The 18,541-nt window shown below is 50.0% G+C and overlaps 1 protein-coding gene across 1 annotated transcript in view; it reads left to right on the forward strand.

Moving 5' to 3' along the window:
* The window catches only part of doc2g (double C2-like domains, gamma), a 36,966-nt gene that overhangs the window by 13,382 nt on the left and 5,043 nt on the right, over positions 1-18,541 (forward strand). Inside the window, exons 4-7 of the mRNA XM_066644610.1 lie at positions 9,367-9,476; positions 11,485-11,611; positions 14,134-14,190; positions 14,689-14,813. Coding sequence (XP_066500707.1) covers positions 9,367-9,476; positions 11,485-11,611; positions 14,134-14,190; positions 14,689-14,813 — 419 coding nt within the window. The remainder of the gene's footprint in view (positions 1-9,366; positions 9,477-11,484; positions 11,612-14,133; positions 14,191-14,688; positions 14,814-18,541) is intronic.

Consider the following 18,541-nt stretch of genomic DNA (forward strand, 5'->3'; position numbering starts at 1 on the left):
CTGTCCTCTTTCTGTCCTCTTTCTGTCCTCTCTCTGTCCTCTCTCTGTCCTCTCTCTGTCCTCTCTCTGTCCTCTCTCTGTCCTCTCTCTGTTCTCTCTCTGTTCTCTCTCTGTCCTCTCTCTGTCCTCTTTCTGTCCTCTCTCTGTTCTCTCTGTCCTCTTTCTGTCCTCTCTCTGTTCTCTCTCTGTCCTCTCTGTTCTAACTGTTTTCTCACCATTTTCTCTTTGTTCTCACTACTCTCTCTGTTCTCACTGTTCTCTCTGTTCTCACTGTTCTCTGTTCTCTCTCTGTTTTCTCTTTGTTCTCTCTCTGTTCTCTATCTGTTCTAACTGTTCTTACTGTTCTCTGCTGTTCTCACTGTTCTCCTGTTCTCACTGTTCTTACTCCTCTCCCCCAATATCACTGTTCTCTTGGTTCTGGAGCTCTTGCGGCCGGCTCTGGAGCCACAGAGTGAAACACTGGGACTGTAGACAGAACTCTGCATCATTTCCACATGTGTCTCCTATCTCACTGTGATCTGACCGCGCTGTAAACAGTGGATTAACCATGACTCTGTCCTGACTCTGTCCCTGGACCTGAATCAGACACAGCCCCACAGCGCCCCCCGCTGGCGATGTGTCCTTGGTTCCCATCAGAAGCAGTGGAGACACCGGGGGGCGGTTCATTGGAGAGAGCCAGGGTTAAAAAAAAATAGTTGTTTTGTTTGACAAGCGATATGAGCTACATCTGTCAACACGGGCCACATCAACACAGCCAAAAAAGAGCGGGTGCTCTCAGGGAGCGAGGGATAAGAAGAGAGAGAGAGAGAGAGAGAGAGAGAGAGAGAGAGAGAGAAAGAGGATGGTGGGGTTAATTACCCTGAGAACTGAGGCACCTTAATGAATTCTTAAACCTGAAAGCACTACTTGAACACGCTACATTAACTCGCTCGCTCTCTCTCTCTCTCTCTCTCTCTCTCTCTCTCTCTCTCTCTCTGTGTGTGTATGTGAATATCTGAGCATTTTCTGGCTAGTTGCTTTTCCAGTATTTTCCCTGAAGTCACGGAAGCACACATGATTCTGTCATAGGATTTATGTCCATATAAGGATATGTGGGTGTGGCTAGATAGTGATATAAGGAGATGTGGGTGTGGGTAGATGGTGATATAAGGATATGTGGGTGTGGCTAGATAGTGATATAAGGAGATGTGGGTGTGGCTAGATGGTGATATAAAGAGATGTGGGTGTGGCTAGATGGTGATATAAGGAGATGTGGGTGTGGCTAGATGCTTATATAAGGATATGTGGGTGTGGCTAGATGGTGATATAAGGATATGTGGGTGTGGCTAGATAGTGATATAATGAGATGTGGGTGTGGCTAGATTGTGATATAAAGAGATGTGGGTGTGGCTAGATGGTGATATAAGGAGATGTGGGTGTGGCTAGATGCTTATATAAGGAGATGTGGGTGTGGTTAGTTGGTGATATAAGGAGATGTGGGTGTGGCTAGATAGTGATATAAGGGTGATGTGGGTGTGGCTAGATGGTGATATATGGAGATGTGGGTGTGGCTAGATGGTGATATAAGGAGATGTGGAAGTGGCTAGATGGTGATAAAAGGAGTTTGGGCAGTAAGCACATCCTACCCCTTTAAGCTAAATGTCTCCGGAAACTCTGATTGGTCAGCTGTGTTGATTCTGTTTGCCCATGTGCTGGCTCTGATTGGTCGTGTGCTGGCTTTGGCTCTGATTGGCCGTGTGCTGGCTCTGATTGGCCGTGTGCTGGCTCTGATTGGCCGTGTGCTGGCTCTGATTGGCCGTGTGCTGGCTCTGATTGGCCGTGTGCTAGCTCTGATTGGTCGGGTGCTGGCTCTGATTGGCTGTTTGCTGGCTCTGATTGGCCATTTGCTGGCTCTGATTGTCCTTGTGCTGGCTCTGATTGGTCGTATGCTGGCTTTGGTTCTGATTGGCCGTATGCTGGCTCTGATTGGTCGCGTGCTAGCTCTGGCTCTGATTGGCCGTGTGCTGGCTCTGGCTCTGATTGGCTGTGTGCTGGCTCTGATTGGTCACGTGCTGGCTCTGGCTCTGATTGGCCGTGTGCTGGCTCTGTGGTTCTCTCTGAAGCTGTGCTGTCTGTAATGTTTTTATGGACTGGTTTACAGCTGCAGTTATGTATTCTGGAGACAGGTTTAATCTCCGCTGGGTTTTATTTGGCTGTAAAACTGAGGAGCTCTCGGAAAAAGCTGTGGAGCTCGATAAAACTCTGAGGGATTTGCGTTTGTTTGGGTTCTGAAGAATAACTGTAAAGTGTGAGATTAGTTTATCAGGTAATGACATTTCACTGATGTGGGCTTTAACCTTCTGAGTCTGTTGTAAGCATCGCCTTAGAAAATTATTTACATCTCTCGGTAAAACCCCCCTTACCCATACTCCCTCACATCCCTCACACTAATACACTCTCAGAAAAAAAGTACAGTACCGGATCTTTACTGTCACTAAAGCTATAAACAGTGTAGTGTATCTTTAAAGGTACAGCAGTGGTGTTAAAGTCCAGTTGTGTTCCCTAAATGTTCATAACCTTCTTTTCCCCAGGCTCTGGCCAAAACTGGTCCTGGTCCTGATCCTGGAATTTTATTCTTTTTTGGTCCCTGCTTTGAGTTGAGTACGTACTAAATGTGAGGTGTAAACCCTGCAGAGTTCACACTTGTACCCCCTCACACCTGTACTCCCTCACACCTGTACTCCCTCACACCTGTACCCCCTCACACCTGTACCCCCTCACACCTGTGACCCCTCACACCTGTACTCCCTGACACCTGTGACCCCTCACACCTATACCCCCTCACACCTATACCCCCTCACACTTGTACCCCAACACACCTGTGACCCCTCACACCTGTGACCCCTCACACCTGTACCCCCTCACACCTATACCCCCTCACGTCTCTACCCCTCACACCTGTACCCCCTCACACCTGTACCTCCTCACACCTGTACCCCCTCACACCTGTGACCCCTCACACCTGTACCCCAACACACCTGTACCCCAACACACCTGTACCCCCTCACACCTGTACCTCCTCAAACCTGTACCCCTCACACCTGTACCCCCTCACACCTGTGACCCCTCACACCTATACCCCCTCACACCTGTACCCCAACACACCTGTGACCCCTCACACCTGTACCCCAACACACCTGTGACCCCTCACACCTGTACCCCTCACACCTGTACTCCCTCACACCTGTACCCCCTCACATCTGTACCACCTCACATCTGTACCCCCTCACACATGTACCCCCTCACATCTGTACCCCTCACACCTGTACCCCCTCACACCTGTACCCCCTCACATCTGTACCCCCTCACACCTGTACCTCCTCACACCTATCCCCCCTCACACCTATCCCCCCTCACACCTGTACCCCCTCACACCTGTACCCCCTCACATCTGTACCCCCTCACATCTGTACCCCCCACACCTGTACCTCCTCACATCTGTACCCCCTCACACCTGTACCTCCTCACACCTATACCCCCTCACATCTGTACCTCCTCACACCTGTACCTCCTCACACCTGTACCGCCTCACACCTGTACCTCCTCACACCTGTACCCCAACACACCTCTACCTACTCACATCTGTTCCCCCTCACACCTGTACCTCCTCACACCTGTAACCCTCACACCTGTTCCCCCTCACACCTGTACCTCCTCACACATGTACCCCCTCACATCTGTACCCCCTCACATCTGTACCCCCTCACACCTGTGACCCCTCACACCTATACCCCCTCACACCTGTACCCCAACACACCTGTGACCCCTCACACCTGTACCCCAACACACCTGTGACCCCTCACACCTGTACCCCTCACACCTGTACTCCCTCACACCTGTACCCCTCACATCTGTACCACCTCACATCTGTACCCCCTCACACATGTACCCCCTCACATCTGTACCCCTCACACCTGTACCCCCTCACACCTGTACCCCCTCACATCTGTACCTCTCACACCTGTACCTCCTCACACCTGTACCGCCTCACACCTGTAGCTCCTCACACCTGTACCCCAACACACCTCTACCTACTCACATCTGTTCCCCCTCACACCTGTACCTCCTCACACCTGTAACCCTCACACCTGTTCCCCCTCACACCTGTACCTCCTCACACATGTACCCCCTCACATCTGTACCCCCTCACATCTGTACCCCCTCACACCTGTATCCCCTCACACCTGTACACCCTCACATCTATACCTCCTAACACATGTACCCCCTCATACCTGTACCTCCTCACATCTGTACCCCCTCACACCTGTACCTCCTCACACCTATACCCCCTCACATCTGTACCTCCTCACACCTGTACCTCCTCACACCTGTACCGCCTCACACCTGTACCTCCTCACACCTGTACCCCAACACACCTCTACCTACTCACATCTGTTCCCCCTCACACCTGTACCTCCTCACACCTGTAACCCTCACACCTGTTCCCCCTCACACCTGTACCTCCTCACACATGTACCCCCTCACATCTGTACCCCCTCACATCTGTACCACCTCACATCTGTACCCCCTCACACATGTACCCCCTCACATCTGTACCCCTCACACCTGTACTCCCTCACACCTGTACCCCCTCACATCTGTACCACCTCACATCTGTACCCCCTCACACATGTACCCCCTCACATCTGTACGCCTCACACCTGTACCCCCTCACACCTGTACCCCCTCACATCTGTACCTCTCACACCTGTACCTCCTCACACCTGTACCGCCTCACACCTGTACCTCCTCACACCTGTACCCCAACACACCTCTACCTACTCACATCTGTTCCCCCTCACACCTGTACCTCCTCACACCTGTAACCCTCACACCTGTTCCCCCTCACACCTGTACCTCCTCACACATGTACCCCCTCACATCTGTACCCCCTCACATCTGTACCCCCTCACACCTGTATCCCCTCACACCTGTACACCCTTACATCTATACCTCCTAACACATGTACCCCCTCATACCTGTACCTCCTCACATCTGTACCCCCTCACACCTGTACCTCCTCACACCTATACCCCCTCACATCTGTACCTCCTCACACCTGTACCTCCTCACACCTGTACCGCCTCACACCTGTACCTCCTCACACCTGTACCCCAACACACCTCTACCTACTCACATCTGTTCCCCCTCACACCTGTACCTCCTCACACCTGTAACCCTCACACCTGTTCCCCCTCACACCTGTACCTCCTCACACATGTACCCCCTCACATCTGTACCCCCTCACATCTGTACCCCCTCACACCTGTGACCCCTCACACCTATACCCCCTCACACCTGTACCCCAACACACCTGTGACCCCTCACACCTGTACCCCAACACACCTGTGACCCCTCACACCTGTACCCCTCACACCTGTACTCCCTCACACCTGTACCCCCTCACATCTGTACCACCTCACATCTGTACCCCCTCACACATGTACCCCCTCACATCTGTACCCCTCACACCTGTACCCCCTCACACCTGTACCCCCTCACATCTGTACCCCCTCACACCTGTACCTCCTCACACCTATCCCCCCTCACACCTATCCCCCCTCACACCTGTACCCCCTCACATCTGTACCTCTCACACCTGTACCTCCTCACACCTGTACCGCCTCACACCTGTACCTCCTCACACCTGTACCCCAACACACCTCTACCTACTCACATCTGTTCCCCCTCACACCTGTACCTCCTCACACCTGTAACCCTCACACCTGTTCCCCCTCACACCTGTACCTCCTCACACATGTACCCCCTCACATCTGTACCCCCTCACATCTGTACCCCCTCACACCTGTATCCCCTCACACCTGTACACCCTCACATCTATACCTCCTAACACATGTACCCCCTCATACCTGTACCTCCTCACACCTGTATCCCCTCACATCTGTACCTCCTCAAACCTGTACCCCTCACACCTGTACCCCGTCACACCTGTACCCGCTCACATTTGAACCTCCTCACATCTTTAACCACTCTCTCCTGTACCCCCTCACATCTGTACTCCCTCACATCTGTACCCCATCACACCTGTACCCCCTCACACATGTACCCCCTCACATCTGTACCCCTCACACCTGTACCCCCTCACATCTGTACCCCCTCACACCTGTATCCCCTCACACCTGTACACCCTCACATCTATACCTCCTAACACATGTACCCCCTCATACCTGTACCTCCTCACACCTGTATCCCCTCACATCTGTACCTCCTCAAACCTGTACCCCTCACACCTGTACCCCGTCACACCTGTACCCGCTCACATTTGAACCTCCTCACATCTTTAACCACTCACTCCTGTACCCCCTCACATCTGTACTCCCTCACATCTGTACCTCCTCACACCTGTACCCCCTCACATCTGTACCTCCTCACATCTGTACCCCTCACACCTGTACCCCCTCACATCTGTACCCCCTCACATCTGTACCCCCCACACCTGTAGCTCCTCACATCTGTACCCCCTCACACCTGTACCTCCTCACACCTATACCCCCTCACATCTGTACCTCCTCACACCTGTACCTCCTCACATATGTACCCCTCACACCTGTACCCCCTCACACCTGTATCTCCTCACACCTGTATCCCCTCACATATGTACCCCATCACACCTGTGCCCCCTCACACATGTACCCCCTCACATCTGTACCTCTCACACCTGTACCCCCTCACATCTGTACCCCCTCACATCTGTACCCCCCACACCTGTACCTCCTCACATCTGTACCCCCTCACACCTGTACCTCCTCACACCTATACCCCCTCACATCTGTACCTCCTTACACCTGTACCTCCTCACATATGTACCCCTCACACCTGTACCCCCTCACACCTGTACCCCCTCACACCTGTATCTCCTCACACCTGTATCCCCTCACATCTGTACCCCCTCACACATGTACCCCCTCACATCTGTACCTCCTCACACATGTACCCCCTCACATCTGTACCCCCTCACATCTGTACCTCCTCACACATGTACCCCCTCACACCTGTACCTCTTCACACCTGTACACCCTCACATCTTTACTTCCTCACACCTGTACCCCAACACACCTCTACCTACTCACACCGGTACCCCCTCACATCTGTTCCCCTTCACACCTGTACCTCCTCACACATGTACCCCCTCACATCTGTTCCCCCTCACACCTGTACCTCCTCACACCTGTACCCCCTCACACCTGTTCCCCCTCACACCTGTACCTCCTCACACATGTACCCCCTCACATCTGTACCCCCTCACATCTGTACCCCCTCACACCTGTATCCCCTCACACCTGTACACCCTCACATCTATACCTCCTAACACATGTACCCCCTCATACCTGTACCTCCTCACACCTGTATCCCCTCACATCTGTACCTCCTCAAACCTGTACCCCTCACACCTGTACCCCGTCACACCTGTACCCGCTCACATTTGAACCTCCTCACATCTTTAACCACTCACTCCTGTACCCTCTCACATCTGTACTCCCTCACATCTGTACCTCCTCACACCTGTACCCCCTCACATCTGTACCTCCTCACATCTGTACCTCCTCACACCTGTACCTCTTCACACCTGTACCTCCTCACATATGTACCCCATCACACCTGTACCCCCTCACATCTGTACCCCTCACACCTGTACCCCCTCACATCTGTACCCCCTCACATCTGTACCCCCCACACCTGTACCTCCTCACATCTGTACCCCCTCACACCTGTACCTCCTCACACCTATACCCCCTCACATCTGTACCTCCTCACACCTGTACCTCCTCACATATGTACCCCTCACACCTGTACCCCCTCACACCTGTATCTCCTCACACCTGTATCCCCTCACATCTGTACCCCCTCACACATGTACCCCCTCACACATGTACCCCCTCACATCTGTACCTCCTCATACATGTACCCCCTCACATCTGTACCCCCTCACATCTGTACCTCCTCACACATGTACCCCCTCACACCTGTACCTCTTCACACCTGTACCCCCTCACATCTTTACTTCCTCACACCTGTATTCCTTCACATATGCACCCCCTCACACCTGTACCCCCTCACACCTGTATCCCCTCACATCTGTACCTCCTCACACATGTACCCCCTCACATCTGTACCTCCTCACACATGTACCTCCTCACATCTTTACCTCCTCACACCTGTACCCCCTCACACCTGTACCCCCTCACATCTGTACCTTCTCACATCTGTACCCCTCTTAGTGATGGAAGTGGTCCTTCACCTGAGCTCAGTCTGAAGCTCACACTGGAGCGTAGCAGAGTGATGCTGAACATGGAACAGGTCTCTGAAATTATTCAGCCACCAGAGAAATTGCAGCATATTTTACACAAACACAAAGAGAACTGGGCACCAGCGCAAAACTCATTTCTACAGTTCTACATTTACACATTTACTCAAGTCCACTTGGAAAATGATCTCCTTGTTGTATATAATTTTTGCTGTACTGGTCAGCATTGTGTGAGTGTGTGTGTGTGTCCTTCAGTGAAGAGAAGGACACTGTTGGAAATTCCTTTAATGATAATTACGCTGTTATTGGAACAGAAATGGGCTTCATTAGGGAGTGTGGCACCTGTTTATACAGAGAGAGAGAGAGAGAGAGAGAGAGAGAGAGAGAGAGAGAGAGAGAGAGAGAGAGAGAGAGAGAGTATTTCTGGATCTGGCCACAGATTTCTGGGCCAGAGACAGAAGGGTAGGTGGTGTGTGTGTGTGTGTGTGTGTGTGAAAGATTGTGTGTGTCCTGAGGGAAAGATAAATGATCCTGCACTAAAACACACATCTGGGTCCCGTCTGATTCGCTCACACTTTTTTAGCCCCTCCTCAGGCCCCACCCCTTTTAAATCATCCAAGCTTGTGTGTGTGTGTGTGTGTGTGTATGTATAATTAAAAATAGATAATTATCACAGAGAATAAATAGTGTTTAAACATATCAAGTCTTTAAAATCTTTTTTTTTCTTTCATTTAATTAATCCATTTACTCTCTCTCTCTCTCTTTCTCTCTGTCTCTCTCTCACTCTCTCTTTCTCTCTGTCTCTCACTCTCTATCTCTCTCTCTCTCCACTCTCTCTCTTTCTCTCTCTCTCTCTCTGTCTCTCTCTCTCTCACACTCTTTCTCTCTGTCTCTCTCTCACTCTCTCTTTCTCTCACTCTCTATCTCTCTCTCTCTCTCCACTCTCTCACTTTCTCTCTCTCACACTCTTTCTCTCTGTCTCTCACTCTCTATCTCTCTCTCTTCTCTCTCTCTCTCTCTCTCTCTCTCTCTCTCTCTCTCTCTCTCTCTCTCTCTCTCAGGCAAATAAGTTGCGCACTAAGACCCTGAAGAATACTCTGAATCCTGTGTGGAATGAGACGCTGGTGTATCATGGCATCACCGCGGCCGACATGACGACCAAAACTCTCAGGTCTGTTTATTCTCCTCCATAAATACACTTACACCACGCGGCCAGAGGCTGAAGCTGAGTGACACACTACAAAAGTCATGAGCTATAGTGGGCATCAAGCCCATGTTGTTGTGGGTGTGGCTAAATGTCAATATAAAGAGTTGTAGGTGGGGCTAAAGGTCAATATAAGGATTTATGGGTGTGGCTAAATGTCCCTATGAAGAGTTGTGGGTGTGGCTAAATGTCCATATAAAGAGTTGTGGGTGTGGCAAAATGTCTGTTTGAAGAGCTGTGGGTGTGACTGAATGCCCATATAAGGAGTTGTGGGTGTGGCTAAATGTCAATATAAAGAGCCGTGGGTGTGGCTAAATGTCCATATAAAGAGTTGTGGGTGTGACTGAATGCCCATATAAGGGGTTGTGGGTGTGGCTAAATGTCCATATAAAGGGTTGTAGGTGTATCTAAAGGTACATATAAGGAGTTGTGGGTGTGGTTGAATGTCTATATAAGGAGTTGTGGGTGTGGTTGAATGTCTATATAAGGAGTTGTGGGTGGGGCTAAATGTCAATGTAAAGAGTTGTTTACAAACTGGACACAGCAGGTGTGGGTGTGTTTGTGAGTGAGTGTGTGTGTTGGGGTGGTTAGTTCGTAGCACGTTGCTGATGGATCGATTCCCTGCACCTGTTTGAGCAAAGGTGGGGGGCGCTAATGAGCTACAGCTGCACTTCCTGTGAGAACTGGGTCACGGAGGAGTTCACACCTCGCAGAGACGAGAGGAAATAGACGTCCACAGACTCAGAGCTCAGCACTGTTTCTGAATCTCTCAGCAGCCTCCAGAACCCAGGCCTCTCCGGTTCTGTTGGTACAGTGCTTGGTCAGGCTCAAAAACTCCTGAGTAATGAGAACCAGAGCAAGCTCTGATTAATCATTCAGGGTCCGGAGAGTCTGTAAAACTGGGGAGACTCTTAATGACGACTCGGAGGAGCTGCACCCTCTGAGACTGGAACACAGGGAAACACAATTAATCTCTGTGTCGGCTTTTGTGCTTCCAGGCGTTTTGATTTATTTGTTAGAAATACGACTCTCTGAGATCAGAAGTTCATTAATAAAACACCATTAACCCTTTCACCATTAAAGCAGCGCTTCACCTGAAAATCTCTTAAAAATCTCTTTTACCGATTCCTCCATCTTTTTCATCTCACACTGGCTCTGATTTCTGTAGATGTTGGGTTCCACAGGTTTTCTGTTTGATTGATTTGTTCTGACTGGAGTTTGGACACATTCCTGTGTGTGTGTGTGTGTGTGTGTGTTGTGGTTGATGGCCTGCTGTGTTGATTATCCTCTGGAGCTCAAACGGAGCTGCTGCTGTTTCTAATGTGTGAACTACAATTCCCATGATCCTCTCTGCTCCCCTCCCTCTTCACACTAATGGCATTATTGTAATGAGACCGCTGTCCTCACCTCAGCGAGAAAGAGAGAAAGAGAGAGAGAGATGTGTACCCCCACCCCCAAGTGTCTCTCACATTTCTCTCAGTGAGACGTTTGTTGAGATCAGACCAAAATAATCCTGACGAAGTCACACAGTGCTAACTCGAAAATAACTTTCACACTCAAGCTCCGCCTCTCTCAAAACTTTCAGCCAATCACAGAGGACCACAGATCTAAGTTCAGCCACTGGGGAGCGATCATGGGTCGAATCACTGACTCTCTCTCTTTCTAAGTAGAGTCACTGAGGAGCAATAGTGAGTCAAGTCAATCTCTCTCTCTCTCTCTGTGTCGAGTCACTAGGGAGAGATAGTGAATTGAGTCACTGGCTCCCCGTCTCTCTGTGTCACTCTGTCTAACTCTGTCTCTCTCTCTCTGAGTCGAGTCTCTTGTGACTGATAGTGAGTTGAGTTGTCTCTCTTTTTCTCTTTCTCTGTACTCTGTTTCTTTTGGTTCACCTCTGAAGCATTATTTCTCTCTTGAATTAAGTAAGAGTTCTTTTCTCTCTCTCTCTCTCTCTCTCTCTCTCTCCCTCCCCCTGCAGGCTGTGTGTGTGTGATATGGACCGTTTGGGGCGTAATGAGTTTATCGGGGAGGTGCGGGTGGCGCTGAAGAAGCTGAGAGAAGGCGAGTCCAAACGCTACAACATGGGTCTGGAGAGAATCGCTCAGGTACCGCTCTCTGTGTTTGTGTTCTCCTCCAAGTGCGTTCAGTATCACCGCGTTAGTGTTCTCCTCCGAGTGCGCTCAGTATCACCGCATTAGTGTTCTCCTCCGAGTGCGCTCAATATCACCGCGTTAGTGTTCTCCTCCGAGTGCGCTCAGTATCACCACGTTAGTGTTCTCCTCCGAGTGCGCTCAATATCACCGCGTTAGTGTTCTCCTCCGAGTGCGCTCAGTATCACCGCATTAGTGTTCTCCTCCGAGTGCGCTCAATATCACCGCGTTAGTGTTCTCCTCCGAGTGCGCTCAGTATCACCACGTTAGTGTTCTCCTCCGAGTGCGTTCAGTATCACCGCATTAGTGTTCTCCTCCGAGTGCGCTCAGTATCACCACGTTAGTGTTCTCCTCCGAGTGCGTTCAGTATCACCGCATTAGTGTTCTCCTCCGAGTGCGCTCAGTATCACCACGTTAGTGTTCTCCTCCGAGTGCGTTCAGTATCACCGCGTTAGTGTTCTCCTCCGAGTGCGCTCAGTATCACCACGTTAGTGTTCTCCTCCGAGTGCGTTCAGTATCACCGCATTAGTGTTCTCCTCCGAGTGCGCTCAGTATCACCACGTTAGTGTTCTCCTCCGAGTGCGTTCAGTATCACCGCGTTAGTGTTCTCCTCCGAGTGCGCTCAGTATCACCGCGTTAGTGTTCTCCTCCGAGTGCGCTCAATATCACCGCGTTAGTGTTCTCCTCCGAGTGCGCTCAGTATCACCACGTTAGTGTTCTCCTCCGAGTGCGTTCAGTATCACCGCATTAGTGTTCTCCTCCGAGTGCGCTCAGTATCACCACGTTAGTGTTCTCCTCCGAGTGCGTTCAGTATCACCGCGTTAGTGTTCTCCTCCGAGTGCGCTCAGTATCACCACGTTAGTGTTCTCCTCCGAGTGCGTTCAGTATCACCGCGTTAGTGTTCTCCTCCGAGTGCGTTCAATATCACCGCATTAGTGTTCTCCTCCGAGTGCGTTCAGTATCACCACGTTAGTGTTCTCCTCCGAGTGCGTTCAGTATCACCACGTTAGTGTTCTCCTCCGAGTGCGCTCAATATCACCGCGTTAGTGTTCTCCTCCGAGTGCGCTCAATATCACCGCGTTAGTGTTCTCCTCCGAGTGCGTTCAGTATCACCGCGTTAGTGTTCTCCTCCGAGTGCGCTCAGTATCACCACGTTAGTTTTCTCCTCCGAGTGCGTTCAGTATTCCCGCGTTAGTGTTCTCCTCCGAGTGCGTTCAATATCACCGCGTTAGTGTTCTCCTCCGAGTGCGTTCAATATCACCGCGTTAGTGTTCTCCTCCGAGTGCGCTCAGTATCACCGCGTTAGTGTTCTCCTCCGAGTGCGTTCAGTATCACCACGTTAGTGTTCTCCTCCTAGTGCGTTCAGTATCACCGCGTTAGTGTTGTCCTTCGAGCGCGTTCGGTATAACCGCGTTAGTGTTCTCCTCCGAGTGCGTTCAGTATCACCGCGTTAGTGTTGTCCTTCGAGCGTGTTCGGTATCACTGCAGTAGTGTCCTCCTCCAAGTGCATTCGGTATCACCGCGTTAGTGTTGTCCTTCGAGCGCGTTCGGTATAACCGCGTTAGTGTTCTCCTCCGAGTGCGTTCGGTATCACCGCGTTAGTGTTGTCCTTCAAGCACGTTCGGTATCACCGCGTTAGTGTTCTCTTTCGAGTGCGTTCGGTATCACCGCATTAGTTTTCTCCTTCAAGTGCGTTCGGTATCACCGCGTTAGTTTTCTCCTTCACATGCGTTCGGTATCACCGCATTAGTGTTGTCCTTCGAGCGCGTTCGGTATCCCCGCATTAGTGTTGTCCTTCGAGCGCGTTCGGTATCACCGTGTTAGTGTTGTCCTTCGAGCACGTTCGGTATCACCGCGTTAGTGTTCTCTTTCGAGTGCGTTCGGTATCACCGCGTTAGTTTTCTCCTTCAAGTGCGTTCGGTATCACCGCGTTAGTTTTCTCCTTCATATGCGTTCGGTATCACTGCATTAGTGTTGTCCTTCGAGCGCTTTCGGTATCACCGCGTTAGTGTTCTCTTTCGAGTTTATTCAGTATCACCGCGTTAGTCTTCTCCTTCAAGTGCGTTCGGAATCACCGCGTTAGTTTTCTCCTTCAAGTGCGTTCGGTATCACCGCGTTAGTTTTCTCCTTCAAGTGCGTTCGGTATCACCGCGTTAGTTTTCTCCTTCAAGTGCGTTCGGTATCACCGCATTAGTGTTGTCCTTCGAGCGTGTTCGGTATCACCGCGTTAGTGTTCTCTTTCGAGTGCGTTCGGTATCACCGCGTTAGTTTTCTCCTTCGAGTGCGTTCGGTATCACCGCGTTAGTTTTCTCCTTCAAGTGCGTTCGGTATCACAGCGTTAGTGTTCTACATTGAGTACGTTCAGTATCACTGCGTTAGTGTTCTCCTCCGAGTGCGTTCGTTATCACTGCGTTAGTGTTGTCCTTCGAGCGCGTTCGGTATCATTGAACTATTCCTTCATGTGATTTAATTTTCAGAATCGAGAAGGAAACAATCAGACACTGGATCAGAGTTCACAACCAGCAGAAGAGGAGGTACACACACACACACACACCATACACCCACATACACACAGACACACACCCACATACACACAGACACACACCCACATACACACATACAAACACACACACACACACACACACACACACACACACACATGCACTCCCACACATACACACACACATACACACACCCACATACACACAGACACACACCCACATACACACACACAAACACACACATACACACACACACACACACGCACCCACACACACCCACATGCACTCCCACACATACACACACACGCACACACCCACATACACACACACCTACATACACACAGACACACACCCACATACACACAGCCAAACACCCACACATACACATACACACACACACACACACACACACACACACCTACATACACGCCCACACACACCCACCCACACACGCACAGATATATAACAGATATCACCAGATGAATAAGACTCTCCCTCCCTCTCTCTCTGTATCCCCCCACCCCCCGACAGCGTGGCCGTATCCTGGTGTCTCTGTGCTATGTGATGGAGAAGGCATCTTTGGTGGTGGGGATTATCCGCTGCGCTCACCTGGCAGCGATGGACTCTAACGGTTACTCTGACCCCTTCGTCAAAATGTGAGTTATTCTTTTACTTTTTAATTTCTTCCCAGTTTCCTCCCCCCCTGCACTGTGGCCCCCTACTGGACTGGTGTGAGATTCTCAGAAACAGAGGAATGGATGCTTCAGGATGCGGCTTTAAACCCTCGCGCTTTCTGCTCACCTTTCAACCATGTCATCACACATCAACAAAGTGCACACTTCAAGGGCTTATAGTAAAAATTGGGACGAGGGGGAGGCCTTTCTTATTCCTAGTTTTTATAAACTTTATTTCAAAGACTGTTGTCTTGATAAAAACTTTATTCCCGTTGTAACAGTTGTAACAGCGAAGTTTGGACTCGTGAACAAAACTCGGTTTTATGTCGAGGACAAATTGTATTAGCGTTGGGAAAGTTATAGGGAACGCCAGGCTTCCGGATACTTCCAGCTTTGTGTGTGTGTGTGTGTGTGATGTAACTCGCTCTGTAGGACTGTATATTCCTCCTGGCTGTGTCTTTGTGAGTGTGTGAGGGTGTTAGTGTGTGTACGGCTGCTGTTCTGTGCGGTTACGCTCTGTTTTAACTAGGCCTCCAGCATCAGTGAGTAATTAGCATACAAACGGGGTGTTATTGAGCATGCTCTAATTAGCATGAGTCAGGCACTGTAACTCTCTCTCTCTGTTCCTTTCATACTTGTCTACTTTCCTTCCAGTAACACACACACACAAACAGATTCTAAAGGTAGCATGCTAATTGCATGACCAATTAAATACAAATTTGTTTAGACGCTTGTTTACTAACGAGTCTGACTTTAAATTCTACCTGTATATGTCCAAACATGGTTAACAAATGATGATAAACTCCCTTGTTCAGTGCATGTTCACATTAAAGTGTGAATCAGGAGTCCACCAACCCACACACTGTAAAACAAGAGAAAACACAGGATAAAACGAGTCGTTCTGATTCTGCTCCGCTTCTGACATCAAGTGCAGAGACTTTAGAATGTCCCCGCCCCCTCGTCTGAGTCTGTCCAATCACAGCGCTGGACTGATCGAATTAATGAGTTAGTGTTTCTCTGTGAGCTTCTGAACGTTAACAAACCTGGGGGTCTTGATGTGGGCCTCTAGTTTGTGGGGATCTTGATTTGGTTTGGTGTTTTGGTTAGAGGTGTTGTCTTTTTTGTGGGTTTTGTTTGGAGTCTGGCTTGGTGCTTTGGTTTGGGGGTCTTGGTTAGGGGGCTCTTTTTGGGGGGTCTTGATGTGGGGGTGTTTTTGGGGGTCTTGGTTTGGTGCTTTGGTTTGGAGGTCTTGGTTTGGGGGTTTTGTTTGGGGTCTTCGTTTTTGGGGGTCTTGTGTGGGTGTTCTTGATGTGGATGTGTTTTTGGGGGGTCTAGGTTTGGTGCTTTGGTTTGGGGGTCTTGTTTGGGGTTCTAGATTGGGGGGGTCTTGTTTTGGGAGGGTCTTGGTTTGGTGTTTTGGTTTGGAGGTCTTGCTTTGGTGCTTTGGTTTGGGGGTCTTGTGTGGGGGTTCTTGATGTGGAGGTGTTTTTTGGGGGTCTTGTTTTGGTGCTTTGGTTTGGGGGTCTAGTTTGGGGGGTCTTGGTTTGGAGGTCTTGGTTTGGGGGTCTTGTTTGGGGTCTTAGTTTGGGGGGGTCTTGTGTGGAGGTTCTTGATGTGGAGGTGTTTTTTGGGGGTCTTGGTTTGGTGCTTTGGTTTGGGGGTCTTGTGTGGGGGTTCTTGATGTGGAGGTGTTTTTTGGGGGTCTTAGTTTGGTGCTTTGGTTTGGGGGTCTTGGTTTGGAGGTCTTGGGGGTTCTTGATGTGGGGGTGTTTTTGGGGGTCTTAGTTTGGTGCTTTGGTTTGGGGGTCTTGTTTGTGGTCTTAGTTTGGGGGGTCTTGGTTTGGTGTTTTGGTTTGGAGGTCTTGTTTGTGGTCTTAGTTTGGGGGTTCTTGTGTGGGGGTTCTTGATGTGGAGGTGTTTTTTGGGGGTCTTGGTTTGGTGCTTTGGTATGGGGGTCTTGTTTGGGGTCTAGTTTGGGGGGTCTTGTTTTGGGGGGGTTTTAGTTTGGTGTTTTGTTTTGGAGGTCTTTGTTGGGGGTCTGGTTTGGGGTCTTAGTTTTTTTTTTTTTGGGGGGGGGTCTTGTGTGAGTGTTCTTGATGTGGAGGTGTGTTTTGGGGGTCTTAGTTTGGTGCTTTGGTTTGGGGGTCTTGTGTGGGGGTGTTTTTTGGGGGTCTTCATTTGGTGCTTTGGTTTGGGTGGGTCTTAATGTGGAGGTCTGCTTTGCTCTAACTGGCGGTGTTCTCTTTGGTGGGGGGTGGATGTCTCTGGAAACGTTTGGTGAAGAAATGGTTATTGTCATTTTTTAAAATGCTTCTGTGCAGCACAAAACAGTTCTACTACTGTTACCGTGTCCAGTTTGTTATGCTGGTGCTGTATAGAAACACACACAACACGTTCTCCATCAGTCTGAAGAACCACTTCACCAAGCGTAAACTGAGGGTTCCACAGAGAACCACTGTCTTTAAGAAGAACCTTTTAAAAACCCTGGTTTTGGAAAGTGCAGAGGACACACACTGGGGGTTTACACCTCTCTGGCCGACACTTGCCATTGGGTTTTGGCGACTGAAGACTCATGTGCAGCTGCTTGTCCTGCTCTACACTCTGCCCTCTAGAGGCAGTGAGTGGTACCCCCCCCCCCCCCTTCAGCTTTACGCACATTACACACTCCATCATTGTCCTTCTCTCTATATAAACACCTGATATTCTTTAAATGCAAGGAGAGAGAGAGAGAGAGAGAGAGAGAGAGAGAGGGAGGGAGGAGAAAAGGGGGGAGAGAGGGAGGGGGTGAGAGGGAGAGAAGGAGAAAGTGAGAGCTGAGGGAATAATAGAGAAGAATGAAAACGCTGATTTCACAACCTGCCATTCACTGACAAAAACATTTCTCCTTCATCTCCATCCTCCCTCGCTTCTCTCTTTCAACTCCAGCCTTCTCTCTCTCTCTCTCTCTCTCTCTCTCTCTCTCTCTCTCTCTCTCTCACTAAGTTAGTGATTGTTAATCCACTGATGACTCTGTAGTGGCCACAGGGAATTCTGGGATATCCCTCTGACCCCTCCAGCTCTCCGTATCACTCACTTTTCTTTTCATCCATCTGCTTTAATTCTACTCATCCTCCATTATAGATTACCACATCTCTCTCTCTCTCTCTCTCTCTCCCCCCTCTTTCTCTCTTTCTTCTTCTGGGTCCATTTCTTTCTTTTTATCCTATATTCCTCTTTCTGTCTCTCTGTTCACACCCCTTCCTCTGTTCCACTTTCTCTCTCTCTGTCTTTTTCTATCTTTCTCCACCCCCCGTCTCTCTGTAATTTGTTCCGCTGTGGAGTCGGAGTCAGTCCTAATCTCTGCTGCTGTCTGTGTTCCACTTCTTTCTTCATTTTCTGGATGTTTTTTTTCACTCAGGAAACAGGACATAGGAATGAGTCATGAGAAGGAAAAAGAGGGAAAGAATGAGTCAGAAATGAAGCAAAAACAGGGCAAGAATGAGACGAACGAGGGAAGAGCAGGGCAAGAAGAGGCAGAACGAGAGAACTGGGTGAGAGTGAGGGGAAAAGAGGGTGAGAACTGGGTAAATGAAGGGTCAGTGAGTCTGTGAATGATTGACAGGTGTGAGGAGCCTGAGGAGGACTGAACCATTCCCAGGTGGAAGAGTCCACATCCAGACTCCAGAGGGGAGACGCTGTGACAGAACAGTGCCATCACTTTAATAAAACAT

This window comes from Hoplias malabaricus, chromosome 14, assembly GCF_029633855.1.
Source record: "Hoplias malabaricus isolate fHopMal1 chromosome 14, fHopMal1.hap1, whole genome shotgun sequence".
Lineage (NCBI taxonomy): Eukaryota > Metazoa > Chordata > Actinopteri > Characiformes > Erythrinidae > Hoplias > Hoplias malabaricus.